Source organism: Natrix helvetica, assembly GCF_964273705.1.
Source record: "Natrix helvetica genome assembly, chromosome: 1".
Classification (NCBI taxonomy): Eukaryota; Metazoa; Chordata; class Lepidosauria; order Squamata; family Natricidae; genus Natrix; species Natrix helvetica.
Genome location: NC_138548.1, coordinates 267,172,095 through 267,195,342, shown reverse-complemented (window position 1 = coordinate 267,195,342; position 23,248 = coordinate 267,172,095). Strand labels below are relative to the sequence as shown.

General features: G+C 33.9%; 2 protein-coding genes across 2 annotated transcripts in view; one reads left to right on the top strand and one right to left on the bottom strand.

The window, feature by feature from the left end:
* Positions 1-22,242, top strand: part of INSYN2B (inhibitory synaptic factor family member 2B) — a 104,363-nt gene extending 82,121 nt beyond the window's left edge. Inside the window, exon 4 of the mRNA XM_081939654.1 lies at positions 20,251-22,242. Coding sequence (XP_081795780.1) covers positions 20,251-20,431 — 181 coding nt within the window. The 3' untranslated portion in view covers positions 20,432-22,242. The remainder of the gene's footprint in view (positions 1-20,250) is intronic.
* The window catches only part of DOCK2 (dedicator of cytokinesis 2), a 322,820-nt gene that overhangs the window by 182,721 nt on the left and 116,851 nt on the right, over positions 1-23,248 (bottom strand). The window lies entirely within an intron of this gene.

Genomic DNA, 23,248 nt, shown 5'->3' with positions numbered 1-23,248 from the left:
CCAAACCTCAATAAGCAATAGGTTTTTTTATAATCTATAAATGAGTAATATTTTCTTGTAATATGTAAAACAAAATAATCTGGATAGATTTCATATACATGCTATTATATATAACATAGCAATTTTAAGTTTAATGATCCAATTTTGATATAATGCTAAGCCTATTTATTGTTTCAATACTTTTTTTAAAACACAAGTCTTAAAGATAGCACCCAATCTTTTCCTTCTTTGGAACATATTTATATCTGAGTTTTTAATATATTGATTTGTGAATTAATCTGGACACATTTTTTCATACATCTGAATAAAACCTAGAAATAACTTAAATTGTGTTTTATTGAAAAATAATATCAGAAACAACCATTTCTAAATAGGCTTGTTGTAATAATTTAAATTAGACAATCTGTCCTTTTTGGTGCAATATCAAATTGTAGTTTACTTCAATTTACCAGAAGATGCTTAAAATCTCTACTTATAGTATGCTATATAGAGACAAAGTTGTATTTGAATATAAATGTAAATTAGACCAATTTCTGTAATGCTAAATCATTATTTAGCTTTCTATTAATGTTTTAACATATATCCAATGTTTCACCTACACAATATTCATCATAGTAATTTTAAAGATGAATGTTTTAAAATCCAATATTAAAATCCAAGAGATGATATCATTAATTTATTACATAGTTCTGACGTTCATACTTACAGTCTATAGTCAAGATAAGTTAGTATCTGCTTATAAAATTAATTTTATAAGACTCATATTTAATGAGAAATGTTTCATTATTAATTAAAATAACTTTTGAAACTACTTTCAAAAGTAGTAGACTTTTGTAGTAGACTACTTTCTACTACTATTTTATATTCTTACATTTAATATAGTAGGTTCACTAATGTAGACCTGTCAGCTATTTATGAATAATAATAAATCTGATATTTATGCATGGCCATAAATGGAAAAACCACAGCCTTTACATAAATTATATTATTATTATATAATTAATATTAATATAACCAGGAGACTAGCAAATGTGACCTAACAGTGAGAAAATAGGCCTAAATGATGTAGAAATCTTTATTTCTAAAAACTTACACTGATAAATGTATGGTAATGAGAAATTAGGGGGGAAAAACAATATGAAAATGTCCAGAAAGAAAAATAATGGCAAAAATCTTTAAGCAATAACCCAGCTAATAATAGTAGCATTGAGAAAATGACAGCTGATTTGAGATCATTGTGATTTTTTTAAAAAAAACTGAAACAACTCTTTTGCAAACAAACTACAGACAATTGGTGAAAGATGTATGAAAAATAAAACTGAACCTCAGTAAGAAAAGAAATGACAAGGAAGAGCATGTGCATGTTACATTTATTTTATATCATTTATTCTCATCTGGTAATGGCTTTTGTTTCTGATTATAAATAAATCATTTTTTTAAAAAAAATCTGTGTCCATGCATGTGTGTGTGTGCACACAAACAGGAGTCTTTATGCCTCATAAACCAGATTTTATAGAGCAGGAATGACAAACTCAAGGCCCGGAGATCTAGCCCATGGGGGCCAGCCTGGAAATATCAAAGATCCAGCCTGCAGTGCCTCTGCCAGCCAAAAGGGCTGGGGAGGGCTGTGGCCCCTGGCAGCCCATTTTCGGCCTCTCCATCCTCCAGCAGCACTCTTCCAGCCAAAAATGGGCCACCCATAGGCCCCATGATATGCCCGCGCACTCCATTTTGAGCCGACAGATTGCTGCAGGTGGATTGGACTGGATTACAATTATGTGGCCTCAAGTAAGTGCCTGATCGGTCTAAAAAAACAAGCAACATCCTATGTTAATACTACAGTTTAGGTCCGTTTAATCTACAATCAACAAACTATAACTGACAGCCATTTCTATTGACTATCCTGGAAATTTACCTCTGCTGTTAGCTCTTATATTATCATGTTATTCCTGCTATTGTATTTTTATTATTAGTTGAATAATAAAAATACAATTGTATAAATACGTTTTCTGCCTGGAAAAACAATTTACTATTAAACAATGGGGTATACATTTAGAAATAAAAAGTTTAGTGGAGTATGAAGAATAAGTAATAAATGTTTGCCAATAATAGTTGGTAGAAGAGATAGGAAAATGGTTATAGTAAAGAACTATGCAAAGAAAGAAGAGAAGGGAAAAAAGTGCATCTTGAGCCTGTGTTAAATACCCCACTATGGCCACGCCCATCCCAGCTACACCCACCATGACCATGCCTACCCCAGCCGCCGCCACCCCTCTGAGGTCAAACACAACACTCATGCAGCTATCAATGAAATCGAGTTTGACACCCCTGTTATATAGGAACCGTCTCTAAATAAACCCTTTTAGAGAAAGAAAAATGAAAGGCATTTTATATTTGAGGGAGAAAAAATAAAATATATTGAAATAGAAAGACGCAGATAAAATGAAATTGTTGATAATGGTCTGAACCTAAATGATATAATCCTAAAGGAAAGCTTTGAAGTTGAAAGCTATCACAGTTAACCCCTGGTTGAAAGTAAACAATGGATGCCATGCAAGCCATCTGAAAGAAAATAGCTCAAAATTTAGGAAGCAAATAAAATATATGCAGTGAAACAAACATTGCATTAAATGTCCATGCTGAGACATAAATATCTTGGAAGAAAAATATGTTGGGATAAAATGAGCCACAAATACCGGTAATTATAATAAACTCAGGGGTAGAATATACAAGACATTGGAAGAAAATAAAAATCAGTTGCATAAAAATGCAGGATGTTATGAACCTTGGATTATTACTAAATGAGCCAAGCACTTACCACCAAAGTGAAATAAGTGAACTGGAAGTAATAAAGTCAAAAATACTATATTAACGCTGAATTTATTTATCTATTATGCAATCATATACTAAAAAGACAAGAAAAAAAAAGCTAATGAAAGCTGTTGGTACTGGATTAAAAAAGTAAAAGAGCCATGAGTCCAAGATGATGCCAAATTGCACATCAGCTTTGACTAGTGATGTTCATCCCCAGGCAGTATTAAACATGGATAAATTACCATATTTTTGGAGTATAAGATGCACTTTTTCTCCCCCTAAAAGAGAGAGCAAATTGCTGGGAGGCAGAGGCAGATTTTTTTTTTCTTGTGCTAATCAGGCTGTGCTGAAACTGAAACTGAAACAGGCTGTTTGCTGTTTTCTGCAAGGAGGCAAATGCTGGGAGGCAGACACAATTTTGTTTTCTTGTTTTCCACTCCAAAAGCTAAGTGCGTCTTATACATTGGAGCATCTTATATTCTGAAAAATAAAGTATTTATCAGAGCTATTTAGTCTTATCAGTGTTGAACCAAAGCATTTTCCCCATTCAGATCCCCATAGACTTCAGGCACTGGGAAAGGACCCTGATGATAGGTTGGCCAGTAGTGGATTGCAATTTATATATATATATATATATAATTTTTAAAACAGACAAGGACAAACAATACATAAAACATAAAAGCATCATCAATTACATATACATATAGCATGTTGTTTGGTTACAAATCGTTTGTGCATCACTGCTTTCAATTATATATAAAATCACAGATTGTCCATCAGGTATACATAGGTACATTATTGTCATTGTAAATCATATATTCAATTACAATTGTTATTCCTTCATTTTAAACCAATGTTCTAAGGATTAGGTTCATGTATATACCAACATTTCATTGCATCATTAGTCTATTTAGTAATAATACGTCTTTATAGTATCACCTATCTCATTCTATTGTTCTTACAATATGAAATAATGCTTATGCATCACCATTTTCAATTATATATAAAATCACAAATTATCCATCAAGAATACATAGATACGTTGTTATCATTGTACATTAGATGTTCAACTACAGTTGTTATTCCTTTATTTTAAATAAAGTATTCTAAATATTCATTTCATATATATATCAATATTTAATTACATCATTATAAATCTATTTAATAATAATATGTTTTTATGATATCACTTATCTCATTCTATTATTCTTACAATATAAAAAACTTCTCCAAAATTTTTCATTTCCATGTTTTTTTATCTACTTACTGATAGAACAAGTCCCATACCTTATAAAATTGTTCATCTTCTTCCTTTCTAATTTCAAATGTCAATTTACTCATTTCTGCACATTCCATTATTTTTCAAATAACTTCCTCCTGCATTGGTAGTATCTCGTTCTTCCGATTTTTTGCAAATACAATTCTAGCTGCCGTTAAAACATTTGCAATCAAATATTTCAACTCTTTATTGTATGTTTCTGGTATAATTTCCATTAAAAAAATCTCTGGTTTAAAGTCTATGTGTTTTGTATCATTTTCTCCAACCATGTGTGGATTTTAGTCCTGTATCTTTTGGCTTCTATGCAAGTCCACCACATATGGTAATATGAAACCGGTGTCTAATGACATTTCCAATACTTTTCCGACTTGTTCTTGGACATTCTTGCTATTCTCGTTGGGGGTAAATGCCACCTGTGGATTGCAAATATTTTTACTACTGGTTTGTCCGTGCTCCCACGCACATGCCTGCATGCACTCCTGCGTGCACGCAACACTTCTATGCATGCACAGAAGTGTCTGGGCAGGGCCTCCCGCCACTGCTACTACCACTTCATCCGAACCAGGCCAAAACGAGAGTAACCCACCACAGAGGTAGGGCCATTGTTCTACACAATGAAATCTGTGTGAAAGTACACTCTTATCTTATTTTCTATATGCATATGCATAGTGAGCCTTTCAGGAATCATGAGCTCTTATGTTTTCATGTTTAGAAGAGTCTGTCTATCTATCTATCTATCATCTATCTATCTATCTATCTATCTATCATCCATCTATCTATCCATCCATCCATCCATCCATCCATCCATCCATCCATCCATCCATCCATCCATCTATCTATCTATCTATCTATCTATCTATCTATCTATCTATCTATCTATCTATCATCTATATACATAATGTATTTGTGTTACAACCCCTGGTATGCCCAAATATGGGAGGAAGCTCACTACTCCCTCTTTCTGTCCTTCGACTCATTACAGAAAACCATCCAGGCAGAAAACCATATTTTTATTATTTTTAATGTTGCCTTTTTATATTTGTGTTGTATTTGTGCTGATAAATAAATAAAGGGAGACTAGTATAGATCCATTTCAAGCTATTTAGCTCTCATCAACTAGCCATACCCTTACTGTTTGTTTCTGTTTTAGATCCATCAGAATTTGAAATACAAGCAAGATTCAGATTATCCATAACTTTCTTTTTTGTTTGGCTGCATGAAATTTGTTGTAACTATTTAATTATCCATTCAGAATCTTCCAGGTCTCTTGAATTTTTTCTCTCCTAAGTTGTATCTATGTTCATTATTTCTCTTTAGGTTAGAGAATCCGGCTTTGGTTTTGCTCAGGTTTAAGAGTGAAATGCTAAGACTATTGTAGAAGTTATTGTGCATTCTTTTTTTAATTTATTTTTTTTATTTTTGAATAAACACAAACAGACAAAACACAACAAACACCACAAAAATATCTTCCATTACAAATTGTAAAAAGTGTGTCAATTGGTTACAAAGCACTTTCGTGCATCCCTTTCACAGTCATCACCTACAATTCATATCAAGTTATATATTTTAAATCATATTATATATATGCTGGTTTTGTTGTATTCGGGTCTTTTTCCGTGTAAGGTTGAGATTGTCTTTGCAACGTTTTGGCAGGATCTCACCTGCCATTCTCAAGCGTGAGATCCTGCCGAAACGTTGCAAAGACAATCTCAACCTTACACGGGAAAAGACCCGAATACAACAAAACCAGCATACCTACACCCGTGAAAATCTACAAAAACAAATATATATATATATATATATATATATATATATATATATATATATATATATATATATATATATATATATATGTGTGTGTGTGTGTGTGTGTGTGTGTGTGTGTGTGTGTGTGTGTGTGTGTGTGTGTGTGTGTGTGTGTGTGGTGTGTGGTGTGTGGTGTGTGGTGTGTGTGAGTGTGTGCGTGCGCACATGCACGCGTGCGCGCGTGTTGTATTTGTGCTGATAAATAAATAAAGGGATTTATTTATTTATCAGCACAAATACAACACAAATATAAAAAGGCAACATTAAAAATAAAAATATGGTTTTCTGCCTGGATGGTCCTCTGTAATGAGCCGAAGGACAGAAAGGGGGAGTAGTGAGCTCCCTCTCATATTTGGGCATACCAGGGGTTGTAACACAAATACACACACACACACACAGAGAGACACAGACACACAGACACACAGACACACACACACACACACACACACACACACACACACACACACACATATATATATATATATATATATATATATTTGTGTTACAACCCCTGGTATGCCTAACCCCTGGTATGGCTTAGTGGTTAAGTGGTATGGCTTAGTGGTTAAGTGGTAACCCCTGGTATGGCTTAGTGGTTAAGACTCCTGCCTAAGATATATACAGCCCGGGTTCTAATCCCAGTAAGGGTATGGCTAGCTGATGAGAGCTAATTAGCTCGAAATAGATCTATCCTAGTCTCCCTTTATTTATTTATCAGTACAAATACAACACAAATATAAAAGGCAACATTAAAAATAAAAATATGGTTTTCTGCCTGCATGGTCTTCTGTGATGAAGCCGAAGGACAGAAAGAGGGAGTGTGACCTTCCTCCCATATTTAGGCATACCAGGGGTTGTAACACAAATATATACTTATTTCCCTGGCTCAACTGATAAGGAAGAGAACCCGTGGCTTAGTGGTTAAGACTCCTGCCTAAGATATATACAGCCCGGGTTCTAATCCCAGTAAGGGTATGGCTAGCTGATGAGAGCTAATTAACTCGAAATAGATCTATCCTAGAGTCTCTCTCTCTCTCTCTCTCTCTCTCTCTCTCTCTCTCTCTCTCTCTCTCTCTCTCTCTCTATCTATCTATCTATCTATCTATCTATCTATCTATATATATATATATATATATATATATATATATATAATCACTATACCTCAATCTTCATATGACTATAATTGTTTTTACATCCCTTTATATAAAATATTTCAAAATTTAAAGCAAAACCACATAATGGCATTCCATTATCTATTTTCAATATCATCCAGCAACATTACATCTTTATAACACTTTCTAAGTAAAAATTAATTATGTTTAATAACAAAGTTTCTAAACCTCCTTTTTTAATCACTGTTTACAATTTATATACAATTTCCCTTTTATCATGTCAATACAAATATTACATTATTATCATTATCAATCATTTATTTAACAATATCCATCATCATTTCATTTTTTGGGGGGGTCTTAGTTTAACTAAATTTAACTCCTCTTTATGTATAATCTTTCATACATAACAGAGTTTCTAAACTTCCCTTCATGATCACCATTTAGAATTTATACCAAATTTCCTCTTATCAAACCAATACATATGTATACATTGTTATCATTATCAATTATGTATCTAACTATATCCATTATCGCTTCATTTTTAACATAATGCTCTAATTTCAACTAAATTTGACTAATATTTTGTTATTAGTTTTCATATCTCAACCTGTGTCTTTCCAGTAATAGTACAGTCTTTTGTCTTTTGCCATTTGTGGAATTAATCTTCTGGTTATTTCCTTGATCAAATTTGTGTGGACTTCTCTTCACAATTTGTTGCTTTTTACATATCTTGTAAAATCTCGAGATCCTCCGTCAGCTTCTTTAATCAGCTTATCTTTGGTTATCAGTAGTCCTTTTGTCAAAGTTTCTCTCCTTGAATTCATCAACTCTTCTCTTTTTTCTTCTTTGAAATCTGGGCTAGAGCTTCTTTCCATCTATCTTCCCTTTCCATGTTCCACTCTTTCCATCTCCAACCACAGTCAGTTCACTGTCAGTATCCACAATTATCTTGCCTCTTTGTTCATTTCTCCCCTGGGTTTTTAGAACTCTAACCTCCATTTTTTCCATTTGCTGGATATCTTCAACTCTTCCATCGAATTTCATTGCATTACAATCTATATTTTCCAATCTCTTCTCAATTCTCTCTGTTGTTCCTAATAATTTTTGAATTTCAAACATGATCTGTTGTAATGTTATGGTTTCTTTTTGGAGCTGTGCCATTCTTCCAACTAGTAAACAGTGACACTCTAGTTTCAAAACAAGGTTTTGTTTTCACTTCTCTCCAGCTGCCAAAGAAGCATCCAAAGAGCACCTGCATAAACAACCCATGCTCTTCTCCTTATCTCTTCTGTAAACAAGCTGAAGCCTTTGAAGTGCAAAGTCAAAATGATCAAAGAGAAAAAAGAGGAAGCAATATTTCCAGGACTCAACCTCCAACCTCCAAGTGGCAGTGCAACTTCTTTTCCCTCTAATATTACTACCTTCTTTATATTCCTTTTATATATTCTTTTATTCCAGGCTTAAAAGAAACAAAATTATTAAATTGAGCAAAATAAAGAGAAAAAACCCATCCTGATCAATATTATAAAAATAAAGAAAAAGATTTAATCCATAGGTTAAAAAAAGAAATAGAAGAAGAAAACCAATACTTTCACTTTAAAAAGTAGGAAATATTTGCAAAACTTCCATCCATAAAAAAAAGGATAACACACTGTCCAATGTAGCTTAATTTCACCGCTTGTTTTCTTTTCTTTGCAAGTTTAATTTAGCTTTGAATTTTTTTGGGGGGGGGGCAGTCTCTTTTATAACAATAACATTTCCTCACCAGATGGACACACTTTCTCTTTCCGCTTTCCTCCCGTTACGGAGCTGTCCCAACTTCAGCAGCTTTTGGCTGCACTTTTGTCGCTGGCAAGAAGAGATTCTCTTGGATCAATCAGGGACTTTGCGATGTCCCTGAGATCGACAAGACGTACTGTTCCCTGTCACCGTCTCTTCATAATGGTTTAGGTCCAAAAGGACCATCCAGCAGCAAAAAAATTGACTGCGGCCTCGGAGCTCTGTGATCGCACATTGTACCATTGCGACATCAGCTCCTGTCTCCCCTTATTCTGCATTCTTAATGAAATAATGAAATGGGGGTAGAGCCCATAATCACGACCACACATTTCTTCCAGGCCAGAGAATTAACTTCATAAAACTGCTGGCGCTCTGTCAGAGTGGTCAGATTGAAAAAGAGCATTCCAAAATTTTCTTGAACATTATTTACCAGAACAGTAGTTCTGCATATACACATAACCATATATTTGCTGGAATAGTGGCACTGAAAATCAAGCATATAATTGCTATCTGAAATAGCCTTTCTAAGTTTCTAGGGTACACCATATTATTAGACTGTGTCTAAATAAAAGTTGTAGAAATTTATATATTGATTCATAATCACTGTGAAGTATATCTCTTTATTTTTTTTACAAAATGAAGCCTGCCCTCCCCTTTTCTTAGAAAAGATAATTAAAATAAGTCTTGCTGTGTTCTAAGTCCTCTATATTTGTCCCCATAATCCACTTAATCTCCCCCCTATCCACCTATTCATCCCCTCCCACTTCCAAAGTTTCTATTTTACTTCTCCACTTTTTATTTTTAACTTTAAATGATTATTGCATTGATATATTATTCACTTTGCTAAAGAGATAGACTGAAGTATTCTTTTTTTCTGCAGCAGGATTACCACTTTTCCTTGCCTATGTGGGTAAAATAAATCTATGTGTTTTTTTTTAATTTGAATATTTATTTGAGCTAACAATTCCCCATTGCATGCAATTTTGAGTGAAAATTTAGCTAATTGCTCCCTGTTTATCACTTAAAAATAGCTATTTACAAATGATTGAAAACTGCTAAATCTGCTAAATGGAAAAATTTCCTTGTTCTCATAGTAGTCAGAAAAATATTCTTTGCTTTCTTGATTTACTTTGCTATTGATTGCCATCACCCTCCTAACAATTATAGGTTATCTTCCACAATTGTTTTGTAAGCCACAATGAAAATAAATCACAACATCTCTGTCTAAAAATATGTATATTTCTATCTGCAGCATTGGAAAGTATTTGGTTATGATCCATAGCCCTGGCATTTCATCCCCACTCAACTTTGTCTTAGTTACCTTCCTCTGACAAACTTAACATCATTTAGGGGAGTTTTATATGTTCCTTGATTCTTTCTCTTTAAAATAAAAATCTATACTGGAAAAAACAGAACTGCTTCAAAATCTGTCAACCCTGAAAATTAACCCCAGGCTTTTCCTGGTTCATTTGATCTCTCATTTATAGCATGGAAAATATTCTAGAGCAGAAACCAACTTTCATTAAAGTGATTGGTCCCTTCCCATCCGAGACTCCCTGTGATTTTAATTATCTTCTTTATTGTCCCCAACCATTTAGGTTGCTTCTCCTCATTAGGCTTACAGGTCATCCAGACAGTTGGGTATCATTTAGGTCAATTTTAAATCATATGTTTAATGATTACTGGGGGAATTTGTGTTCTGTTGTGACAGCAGTTATTTCATAACCCAAAAAGGTGACACTGCAGGTTTCAGTCTGCAAATAATAAGTAAATGTAGATTGTTAACTCTTTCCACTTTTGCTTCAAAAAGGAAATAACCAAACTAGGGAGTTTTTGAAAGGAAGCAATCAAGAAGGGAATACTGATTACTGACACTTGTTTGTTTACAAAATAGAAAAACAAACATAACCAAAAATGTGCATAACAACACTATAACCCTAATTAACAAAGTCTAGACAAGCTGTCATACCGTGAAGATACATTGATAAGTCTCAATGTATCTTTGCAGACATTTGACTAGCCACTTAATTATCTTAACTCAGACTTAATTATCTGAGTTGCAGAAAAGACATATTAAGGGATGTTTCTCTCGGGGAAAATCCTTAAGAGATTTTATTTTCTTTTTCTTCCACCTTAGAACAGCCTCTCAAATACATTGGTGACCTCATTCATTCAATACATAAAACACGTTGATCAAACAGCAAAACTGGCCAAAGGTGTGAGATGGCATATTTATAATTTAAGAAAAAGAACTGCTTCATTTAAATATATTTATTTGATTAATCAATCAAGGATGTCTGTAGTGTATGGTCAAAAAATCAAGAGGGTAGTCATTGAGGTTCAATACATATAAAAATAGGCATGACTACCATAACACAATTGCCATCTTGACTTTTTCTCCACACATTGTATACATCCCCTATAATGAATCCTGGTTACTAAATTACGACAGTAGTCCCAAAAGATGGCAACTGAAGTAAAATAGACTATAACACGATTGAAAAAAATCTATATTTTAAATGTTACTGCTGGCTATAGTAAAGGCCCTGGGGTGAAATGTAGTCTGGATTCCTAGTGGGGGAGAGGCTACATTCCAGAGGGCAAAGAGGCAGTAGCGCTTGAAAAGTTTGGTAGGGAGGAAGAGGGTTTGTTCCACTCTAGTGATTCTCAGAGTATATCTGTAATTATGCAAATAGTTGTTTTTGTTTGGCAAGATCTCTATCTATACGTGAGAAACAATGAATAAATACTAAACTAAATACTATTCACAAGTAACTCATGTTTTTTTTAAATAGTTATTTATTAAATTTTTAGTGCTGCCCATCTCCCCTACAACTTTCTGACAGTAAGAACAATTAATCAGTGGAACAGCTTGCCTCCAGAAGTTGTGAATGCCCCAACACTGGAAGTCTTTAAGAAGATGTTGGATAGCCATTTGTCTGGAACGGTATAGGGTTTCCTGCCTAGCAGGGGGTTGGACTAGAAGACCTCCAAGGTCCCTTCCAACTCTACTATTGTATTGTATTGTACAAGGGGAATCTTTTTCTTGGTTCCCGGGCAACTTGACAAATCAAGAACTGGATGATCTAATAAGCATAGGTTTTTAAAAAATAAAAATACATCCTTCAGAACAAGTAACTGTTATGCTTCTATGTGCAATGGGTAGATTAAGCTGGTAATTTTGAGAAAAGGAACCAAATCTTAGCAATAAGTAAACATGCCCAGGATTTCTTCTGAAGTTATTTAACAGGCATCAAATCCTACAAAAATAATTAATTATCTCTTTATTATTTAACTTTTGATTGATGCTCTCATGATTCATCTAGTTAAATTCTCTCTATACCATTTTGAAATTACAAGGTCAATGTTTCCATAGGAACAAAACCAGCATATAGTTTTCTGTTGAATCACATTAATGGGAAGAGAAAGAAAATACCCTTAAGATTTACAATTATGCTTTCTATAAACATAAGGGAGAATTTGCCATCTAATTAGCTTCAGAGGGGCAGCAAGTAAGAATTGTTAAGGATGCTAAATGTAAGATTTGAAGGAAGCAGAAAAGTTGGCTTGGGCAAATTTTTAATTAAGAAATTGTGCTCAGTGTGTGTATGTGTGTTTCTGTGGATATTTAATAGCCAGCAGTATTCAGATTACATTAACCCAATAAATTTACAGAGGGAAGACATGATTAGTTAAGATTAAAGCAAATGCAAATACGAAAAGAAATCATTTCCTGAAATTTACAAGTTTTTAATTACGGTACCTCAAAGTGAAAACTTAGTTCACAATTTTTCAGATTTCTAGGTATTAAATGAAATTGTGGATTCACATTGCTTTTCTATCAGAAAAACAGGAGTAGCAACCACAACCACATGCAGCAGCCCCACGTTTGCAGTTCGTGGAGCCCCATAGACAAAAATTAATGGTATAATATCCTGTCATTTTTCAGGCAGAAACTAAAGAAATCAAATTACGTGTACTCCCTAAAAGAGTTCTCAAAAATCCTAGGGGAAAAAAATCAAAACTCCTGGCATTTCCCATGTTCGCAACATAAGCCAACCCCACTATAGCCCTCCTCTTGACTATATTAAGTGTGGTCCCTGAGCCCTCTGACATTACCCACCACCACTATAATAAAATGTAAACATATGTAAAGTAGTATAAGAATCATCATTCACTACACTCAAGGCCTTTAAAAGTCAAGGTTCTGTTCTCCATGTTGGCCAAACAATTTTTTCTAAAAAAAAAATGCACATTGCTACTGCACTTTTCCCATTTTAACTCATGCCAGCAGCATTTTGTATTCCAGGTGGTATGTCTGAAGATCCCACCCCCCAATGCTTCTTCTGAACCTGTGATCTGGACCCTGACTGAAGAATTCAAATCAATGAGCACAATTTAAAATGGTTGAGGAAGAAAAAAGAAAGATGCACTGGGATAACACTTATCAATAGAACAAAGATTCACCCTATGTAGTTCAGAAGCAATGTATGAGCATTGTTAAGACTCTTGTACATGAACTTTATATATATTCATATATTCTCCAATATCTGAAGTATATGAAAGAAAAGTTTGAAACGAACAAATTGGGTCCAAGATTCCAGCTACTAACTAAGCCTTATAGAACATAGTGCTATTATCTATCTATCTATCTATCTATCTATCTATCTATCTATCTATCTATCTATCTATCTATCTATCTATCTATCTATCTATCATCTATCTATCTATCTATCTATCTATCATCTATCTATCTATCTATCATCTACCTACCTACCTACCTAACTACCTAACTACCTACCACCTATCATATCTACTGTATCTATCGGTCTATTTTTATCTTAGTTAAGTAAGGTACAAATTGATCTATTTCTGTAGTTTATACATTACTAACCAAATATATATGTAAGAACATAGGATTGGTTAAAGATACAAATATATATAGTACTCTGTATAATGAATTCAGCTTCATTGTTTATGAACTTGATAAAATTTACACAGATACTCCAGAGCATATCTCTATTGTTATCATGGTGAGACATTTTAGGCATTTGTGCATATCTTTCCCTAATATACACACTTGTCCAAAGTAGTTTTCTAATCTTGCCATTTCTGCATGAATTTTAAATCTGGGTTTCAGCTTTCTGAATTCTAATATATATTGCAATTTGAATGTTCATATATATTCAGAAAGTTCCATATTTATCACTTTAACGGTCTCATGAATTTCTCAGTACACCTAATGCATAGTGGGTAACAAAGTCCGTTGATTCATAGAGACATACTCTTTTGTAGTTTATAGAGATGGTATATCAGGGATATTTAAAAAAAAAATTAAGCAGCGAGTGTGCCAGGATTAAGAACAAAACAGGATTTCATTTTCTCTGCATCAGAGCATTAAACATGCTGGGCTATGTCCTATCATATTATAAGTTAGAATTTGGTGAATAATTTTTGGAGGTTTTCAAAATCTGAATTCTAAAATATTGTGCCTTGAATTTTCAACTGCATCATTCAAGCTCAGCACCCAACACTGTTCTTTCATAAAGAGGAAGGCTTGATTATTGTTCTTATTTGGGATTTTTTTCTTCCATCCCAACATATCAGACTAACATTATGAGACAGTATCTTTAGATCAGGAGTGTCAAACTTGTATCATCATGGTGGCATCACGTGACATATTGGGATTTTTTCCTTCTTCACTAAACCAGGCATGGGGATGGCCAGGGTGTGACATATCCAGCTCGCGGGCCAGGAATTTGACAGCCCTGCCTTAGATTATTCTACCATATAAAATGTTAGGGCTCAAAGATTCACAATGGAAATCTAGTTTTAAAAAGAAGCACTGATAGTTTACAATGGCTAATCTAAAGATCCTTCTGCAAAAATGTCAAAGTTGCTAATTATATTATAGATTTAAGAACTCCAAATTGCAATTTTACCATACACGATGCACACAATGAGTCCCATAGTTTATTAGGTGAACATATATAGCGATAAACAGCATCTAGCCTTGGATCACCTAGTATTGCTCAGTATTGGGGCAATATGCAAAACAAAATCAAGGGTCATGTATCATTGAATAAAAGCAACAAATCAGCAACAGTGACTATAAGAACATTTTTATACGTGGATAACGCTGATCCACAAGGAGTGCCAAGGCTACCTCTTAAAATGGAAATGTTTCATGCAGATAATTGTTTTATTTTTATTTTTGCATTTTAAAGTCATACAATAGTTGGCTATAATAAGAACATCCTGAAATATACAATTTAATAAACAATAAAGTCACAATGAAAATTTGCCAGCAGGAGCATCATCACCTCTTTTAATTAAAATGCAACAAAAATTGTTAAGCCAAACAGCTGCATCAGAACCAATGCAAAATCTCCCTTAATAGCAAAGCTGTATTCAGTCTACAGATCTACATGGCACATTTACCGTATGTGTTTCAACATTACATGATTACAATTATTCTGCTTCTTTGAGCAAAGATTCCTTGGCTTCAGATATACTTACAGTGCAATTCTATACATATCAGCTGAAAAGTAAATCTCATTAAGTTCAATGGGGCTTAGATCCAATGAGGTTTATTCCCAGCAGATATAGGATTGTTGTCTCCCAAATGCAATCTCAAGCATATTTATTCCAAACTGTTCCATTAAATGGAATTTGGCCCTCAATAGTGCTACTCTTGAGAAAGGAAAAAAACCTCAGGCAGATAGAACTAAAAAGGTATTGAGCTGCAGCATTTTTATTTTGCCTTCATACAATAAAATGGCAATGAGAAAGTAAATAGTAGCATTACATGTATTCTATCCATCAATAAAGCACTGCTTTTGCTTTTCATTATAATTCCTTATTAAGGAATTCCTTCTAATTCCACCACCACCACTGTCATTCTTAGTTTATCACACTGATTTATTTAGACTGGGGAATAGTCCTTGATGAACATATTTCTTGGTTGCTCTTGATGCAAACAAAGGATGTGCCATATTTTATTCTGTTCACTTACTGTGTTGTTCTTTGAGATGGGGGAATTTTATGACGTTATTTGTCAGTATTTTAATCACATAATTGATGTTTTATTTTTTATTATATTACCTACAATGAAGAGATCAGTGATGAAAAATAGTAAGCCCAACCTTAATCCTGTCATTAACTTTCCACATCAAAATCCCTTTATCAGTGTTCTCTATGTCAAGAAACATTTTCCTTTGGTGTACAACTCCTGATTGTGTATTATCTCCCATAAACTAATAATAAAGCCGTTCCATTATAAAACAACTTATAATATCTCATCTGGGCCATCTAGAAGATTGGCCACAAGAATCAACAATCATCCTAACTTATTTTCAAACTTTTTATCAATTTCTTATTTTCCATAATGCTATTTTTATAAATTTATAAATATTATTTTTATAAATAATTCAAGGACGCAATCGTACGTAATACTCCTTTCTCCTCATAATTTCTCATAGCAAAACCTGAGAGGTGGGCTCGGCTGAGAGAGCAACTGACTCAGTCACCCAGCTGACTTTCATGGCTAAGGCATAACTAGAATTCCCAGTCTCCCAATTTTTAGCTTGGTGCCTTAACCACTAGATCTAACTGTCTCTCCAAATGCAATCAAATATTGTAATCCACCAAGAATAGCTTTACTATGAGATGGGGAGCGATGTAATCATGATTAATAAATAAATAAAATAAATGGCACATTACAACTAATTCATATTCTTGGATCTTATACTTCTAATGTAAGTAGTAAGTAGGGTGGATGCTTTGCCATTAGAGGATCCATCTCTTAGCCTTTAAAATAGCTTCCCCTTTTATACCAGATGCTAAAAAGTGCTTTGGCCTTGTTGATAAAAATGTGGGTCTTTCAATTTTCCAATTCTGGTTTAGAAAGTTTTGCTTTGTTAAAAGATTTTGTGCATACTCATTGCCTTTATAATAGAAGTGCTAAACATAATTAAACTAATATACAATTTGCCAAAAAAGGAGGAATAGAAGATCTACAATCTTATCCAATTTATTTCTACTAAGATTGTCACATAATTGAAGAATTCTTAGTTGCTCATATGTTTTAGATTGATTCACTGATCAATAATATTTGCTATATAAATGCAGCTGAGATTTTGGGGATGTTGAGGGAACTTCTGATTTAATTCAATAGACTAATGTTACCATTTCATTCAAGGAAAGGCTAGCTTTCTTATTTTCTATTTCATTTCTACCAAAGAACCTGCCAAATAAACAAATGGATCTTTAAATCATAGTCCTGCTGATTAAATTTGCCCTCAGCAATTAAAACTTTCCTTTACCAGTTAATCTACTATAGTATTAATTGATTAATTTCCTAATTAAACCTTGCACGTATATTTCTACAGTTGTACATCATTTTAACTTAGTGCCTTATAAGCAGAACACTCACTGGATAAATAGAAAACTTGGGAGAACTAAACTGTTCAACAGTTTTAACTTTTGCTGTAAAGCAAGCCTTGACTTAATAAAAATAATGAGCAAAACGTATAAAAATTCTTTGTACGATATATCATTTGATAACCAGGTGCCCTGATTGTCAGTCTACTAGCTGAAATTCAAGGTGTCATCACCTTTAAAGGTCTGCAGGGCATGGCTCCAGTCTACCTGAGGAATTGTCTCACCCCGATGGGGTTGGCCCACTCCACCTGCACTGGCAGAGGGGACATACCACATATCCCATCACTCAAGAAATTTCAGCCGGTGGGATCCAAGAGAAAAGCCTTCTCTGCTGTGGCCCCTGCCCTCTGGAACATCTTAGCTCTGGAAGAGAAATTAGCTCCATTTTGTAAGAATTTATGACTTGGCTCACCAGATGGCTTGGGTACCCAATGGGAGAGCTTCCGATAGGAAGTGGTTGAGTAATTAAAATTCAACCCCACCTCCCCCTGTGTGTCCGGAAACCCATCTTTACCATCTTGTGTCCATGATTTTATCTGTTAATGGTTTTTATCTGCTGTGTTTTTTACGATGGACATTTTAATGTTTTTTTGTTGTTTTTATCTTGTAAGCTCTCCAGAGTCACTGGATATGAGATGGGTGGCAAATAAACTTTATAAATAAGTAAATCACATGACACAATTTTAAAGGATTATGGAAGAAGTCTACCTGGGTTAGAACAGAGGTCCTTCTATTGTCATGCTTTGCTTTTGATCATGGGACACAGAAAGACTCTAGAAAGTTTAGAAGCAGGGTATGAAGGGAAAATTGGAAGTCTAAAAAATCTTCAGTCTGTCTAGAGACATCTCCTAATAACTCATAGAACTCAGGTGAGACCTAATCGATGCTGTATAGAACTTCAGGAATGCGGATCTCATATTAATGCTAATTCTTTATTGCCTTTCTGGGGTGAGGCACAGTTGCTTCTCATCTCTCAAGTTTTTTTTAATGTTAACAACTTATTTATACCACAACAGAGCTTTTTAATTAATCTTACTTTTGCAGTTGACTGGCTGTTTAAATTATTTGCTAAGGTTATTGTTTAATCACATGTGCTAAGACTTCTGCTTTTTTCCTCTAAATCTTTTAGATATTAAAGGACTTAAGCTTTACGAGAAGGAAGGGATTTATGCTCAGAGTTCCCATTATCCAAGCATCCCACATTTTCCCCCACAAGTATTTCCTTCTACATCTCATTTGGAGAGCTTTTCAAATACTATGAGTAATATTTTGGAGTAAGGGGATGTTCAATTGTATAAACACAATTTTGTGCATTGTCATATCTAAGCCATAATATAATAATAGAAAGTAGCCACAAATACATAATAATTTCATAATTATCAGTCACAAGGAAGGAAAACAGCCCTTTGGGATCTTTTGTGGTAACATTTTTTTTTCTGCTGGACCCTGTTGAACATACAATATTCAAGAAAAAAATACCATCATCTTTATAAAGGTTGTCTGCCAAATATGAACTGCATTCTTTATTTTGTTTTTCCAAGAAGTACAAAGCGTATTTATTGTAGAAAGCAAGAAGATATTTATAAATCGAAGTATCTACATGACTCCACTATCCTGTTTTTATTATAGCTAGTCAAACATATCTTGGAAAACCCCAAGTTAGAACTGAAGAAGCTTCTTGAATGAGAAGCAAAATATTTCCAGAGGGAAAAAAAACACAAGAAAGTCTTTTGGAAAAAGCAATTTTAGGACAACCATGATCAGGATGATTGAAAATCTCCATATACCTCTCTTGGAAAGTTCATGAGGAGATCATGAGTTTCCAGTTTCCATAAGTTACATTTCCTACAATTGATATTAAGAGTATCTTGCCTTTGAGATTGCTCTATGAAATGAATGTTTCTAGAATTTGTGTGTTTTAAATGTTATAAGTAGGACTATAGGTTTAATTAATGTATTTGTTGGATTAGTTAAATCAAAATATTACAATTCTGTACTATTAGCCTGGGGAAAAGCCTACTGAATCAATGGTTCTATATCTTTTAGGTGCATATTGCAATATTAATCAACAAGTACTGTAGGCATTTCCAATTATTCTGAAATTGATTATTTAAAAATAATTTTAAATTACAAGCATATAAAACCTGCAGAATATTCTATCCTTTTTAAAATTAATCCAGGAGAAAATACCTTTCTTAACAGGAAAGCATTGGGCATTGATGAAAGAAGAATGTAGCTTCAAAAATATTTTAAAAGGAATAAATTTGATACTTTGCTCTGCCAAAACTAATTATGGTTTAATGAATTCAAATTACTTTAATTGGGTTGAAGACCTGTTGATTACATTACCATTTGTTTACAGCTGCATAAAATACTTCGAGAGAGTGCTTGTTAAAAATAAAATATAATCTCAACATGGGAAATAATCAGTTCTGAGTTTTGTCAAAATATATATATATATTCTTTAAAAAATTGCATCGCTCCTAAAAGAGAAATGCATTTGATGTAACTGTTTCCTTTATCTTTAAACAAGTTAGCAACCTTGATACTGCTGATTAACATGAAATAAAGCATATAGAACAGGGGTGGGGAACTGTGGCTCTTTTGCGACTTGTGGACTTCAACTCCCAGAATTCCAGAACCAACATAGCTGCCTCAGGAATTCTGGGAGTTGAAGTCCACAAGTCGCAAAAGAGCCACAGTTCCCCACCCCTGATATAGAAGATTAATCTTAAGTGTTTATTTTTGCATTTTTATAAAATATTTCACTACAGCAGGCATTTTAATCTGTCAGATTTACTAGAATATAGGACAATTTTGCATTAATTGGGAGGGGATTGATATAAAATGAACTGTTACTGATTCTTCTCAGAAGGAAAAGCAATTCTACATTCCATTTTTAGAACTATAGACAACACAAATTGCAGTTATGTATTCTGGTCACCAAATTGTTTTCTAACTTCAAAAATAGCTTCAAAACACACACATTTTTTTTCTCCTTGTTTCATTAAATAGTGTAGAATATGACTTCAGACAACAAGAAGATAGATTTCACCAAGTTTTGAAAGCATTGGATCAAGTGGAAGAGAGTCCTGTTTTGGTGACCCTACAAAGACAGCCATCTGATCATCCAGTCCCTGAGAAACAGGAAATAAGAAGAAAGGCAAAGAAAAAGAAATGCTTCTGGTGGATTTGAAAACCTTAAAAGATGGTATCAAACTTAAGATTTAGTCTAAATCACCCTTGGCCCGTCGTGAATAGACTTTACATGTATGATCCTCATCTTCTCACATGCTCTGATTTTCTTCTTCATTTATTGATTTGCGGTAATTCTGCTTTGCCATGATTCCAATATTGGGATACAAAAATAATGTCAGCTAGGAAGTAAGGGAAATATCAGAGCACGAGGTCCATTCAGGAAAATAAAGATTTATTTGAATGCAGTATGAGCCAAGTGGAAAGCATTATTCCGTGGTTGTGGCAGCGGTGGTAGTAGTAGTGGTAGATATATTGGTCAGAAATATGCCTTTTCTAAATCCATATAGAGCTCAATCTAAAAAAGTTAAAACTCATACAATATAATGAGAAAACCACTCACTTGGTATTCAGATCTGTTCTGTTCTGAAACAGAGGACAAGCAGGCCTGTAAAATGAAACCTTACCTCTCCTTCTTTCCATAACTTCCTTACCTAGCAATTCTGTCATCTGAACATAACACGAGTATGATGGAAATAGGAACTTGTTTAGCCAACTTCATTCAGGATTTTCTGGAGCTGACAGGTTTCTCTTTATAGTTATTTTTTAATAGCTTTGTTCCCTGACAAATTGCTTTATAGCAATTCTGTATTGATTGTACCAAAGTGCACCTAACATTTTTTTCATAATGTATTTGTTTTAAATAATCAAAGCTAGCAGTCAGCATAAATGTTGAGACAGCAAATATGTTAAAATGTTAAGAAATAACTTTTTTTTAATCCCAGCTTAAGTACCGAATTTTATTAGAGAAAGCATAGCTTTGGGGTGAAAACCCTATATAACTGTAGAAATCCATCAAAGTCATAGCACACCTCTTAAAACAAAAATCATTGAACTATTAATACTTAAACATTTTGTTTAAAAAAAACCTTACTCTAAAATTAGTGTACAGGTAGTCCTCAACTTATGACCACAATTGTGCCCAAAATTTATGTTGTTCAGTGAGAAATTAGTTTGGTGAGTTTTGCTCCATTTTACAACTTTTCTTGCCACATTGATTAAGTGAATCACTGCAATTGTAAAATTAGTAACACCATGGTTAAGTGAATCTGGTTTCCCCATTGACTTTCCTTGTCAGAAGGTCGCAAAAGGGCATCATGGGACAGTACAACTGTGATAATTGTGAGTCAGTTGTCAAGAATCTAAATGAAATCACATGACCATGTGGATGCTACAATGGTCATAAGTGTGAAAAATGATCATGTCACTTTTTGCAGTACCATTGCAACTTTGAATGGTCACTAAACAAACCTTTGTACTATATTTTACTAGGAAGAACAAAAAAAATGTTTGGATTATAAAATAAAGTGAGTTATTAAGAGAGTCATGCCAGACTAAAAGAAACTTTCAGGGAGATTCTTGACAAAAGCATTTACTCCAGGGACAGTCTCTTTGATTTAAGGTAATTTCCTATACAACAAAGTTCAGTCAATGTAGAAGAAAAGGTTTTTCAAACTTTCTTAATATGAGAGATTGCAAGCCAATTTGTCTCCTGTTTAGAGGAAGTCTTGCGTTCTAAAGGGGAAAAAAAGATCTAACTCGTGAATTTGAGTCACATGAAAGTGAACAGAAATCAAAAATTGAAATCAACCAACACAGAATAATATAGTATTGATTTTTCTTCAGAAATGATAATCTGGAAGGAGGACAGAACTGGCAAACATGAATCCTTGTCTTTACATTCATTTGAAAAAAAAATGTGAATCAAAACCTCCAATTCACAGAAAAGGGGTTCTTTCTGTGTGTGTGTGTGTGTGTGTGTGTGTGTGTGTGTTGTATTTGTGCTGATAAATAAATAAAGGGAGACTAGCATAGATCTATTTCAAGCTATTTAGCTCTCATCAGCTAGTCATACCCTTACTAGGATTTGAACCTGGGCTGTATTACATATTAGGCAGGAGTCTTAGCCACTAAGCCACAGGCTCTCCTCCTTATCTGCTGAGCCAGGGAAATAGGTATGCTCAGCTGATAAGGAGGAGAGCCTGTGGCTTAGTGGCTAAGACTTCTGCCTAATATGTAATGTAGCCCAGGTTCAAATCCCAATAAGGGTATGGCTAGCTGATGAGAGCTAAATAGCTTGAAATAGATCTATACTAGTATCCCTTTATTTATTTATCAGCACAAATACAACACAAACATAGCAAAGGCAACATTAAAAATAAAAATATGGTTTTCTTCCTGGATAGTCTTCTGTAGTGAGCCGAAAGGACAGAAAGGGGGAGTAGTGAGCTCCCTCCCATATTTGGGCATACCAGGAGTTGTAACACAAATACATACATACATACATACATACATACATACATACATACATACATACATTGTAGATCTAATTAAATAAGTGAAAACATGGAAACAGTTTGTTTTTTTGAAAACCTCATGAACAGGAAAATGATTTGTATATCGGGGAGAGGGTCAAACTCGCAGCCCACAGGCCAGATGCATCACACGCTGGCCACAGCCACCCTGGTTTAGCGAAGTCACTATACATCATGTGACGACAACATGACATTGCAAGTGTGACACCTTTGTTCTATATAAATTGAAAAATAGCTTTATTTTATTATTATAGCTAACTAGGCACAGTATATTGTATATATGACCGTCTGAAAGCCAAGAAAGGATAAATTCAAATTCTGACTATTTATAATATAGCAGATTATCAACAATACTAACAATTTTGAATCAGACAAAGAAAAAGAGAAAAGCACCCAGGGTTTTTAATGAAAAATATTTCTTAGCTTACACCAAGAGTTTAAAT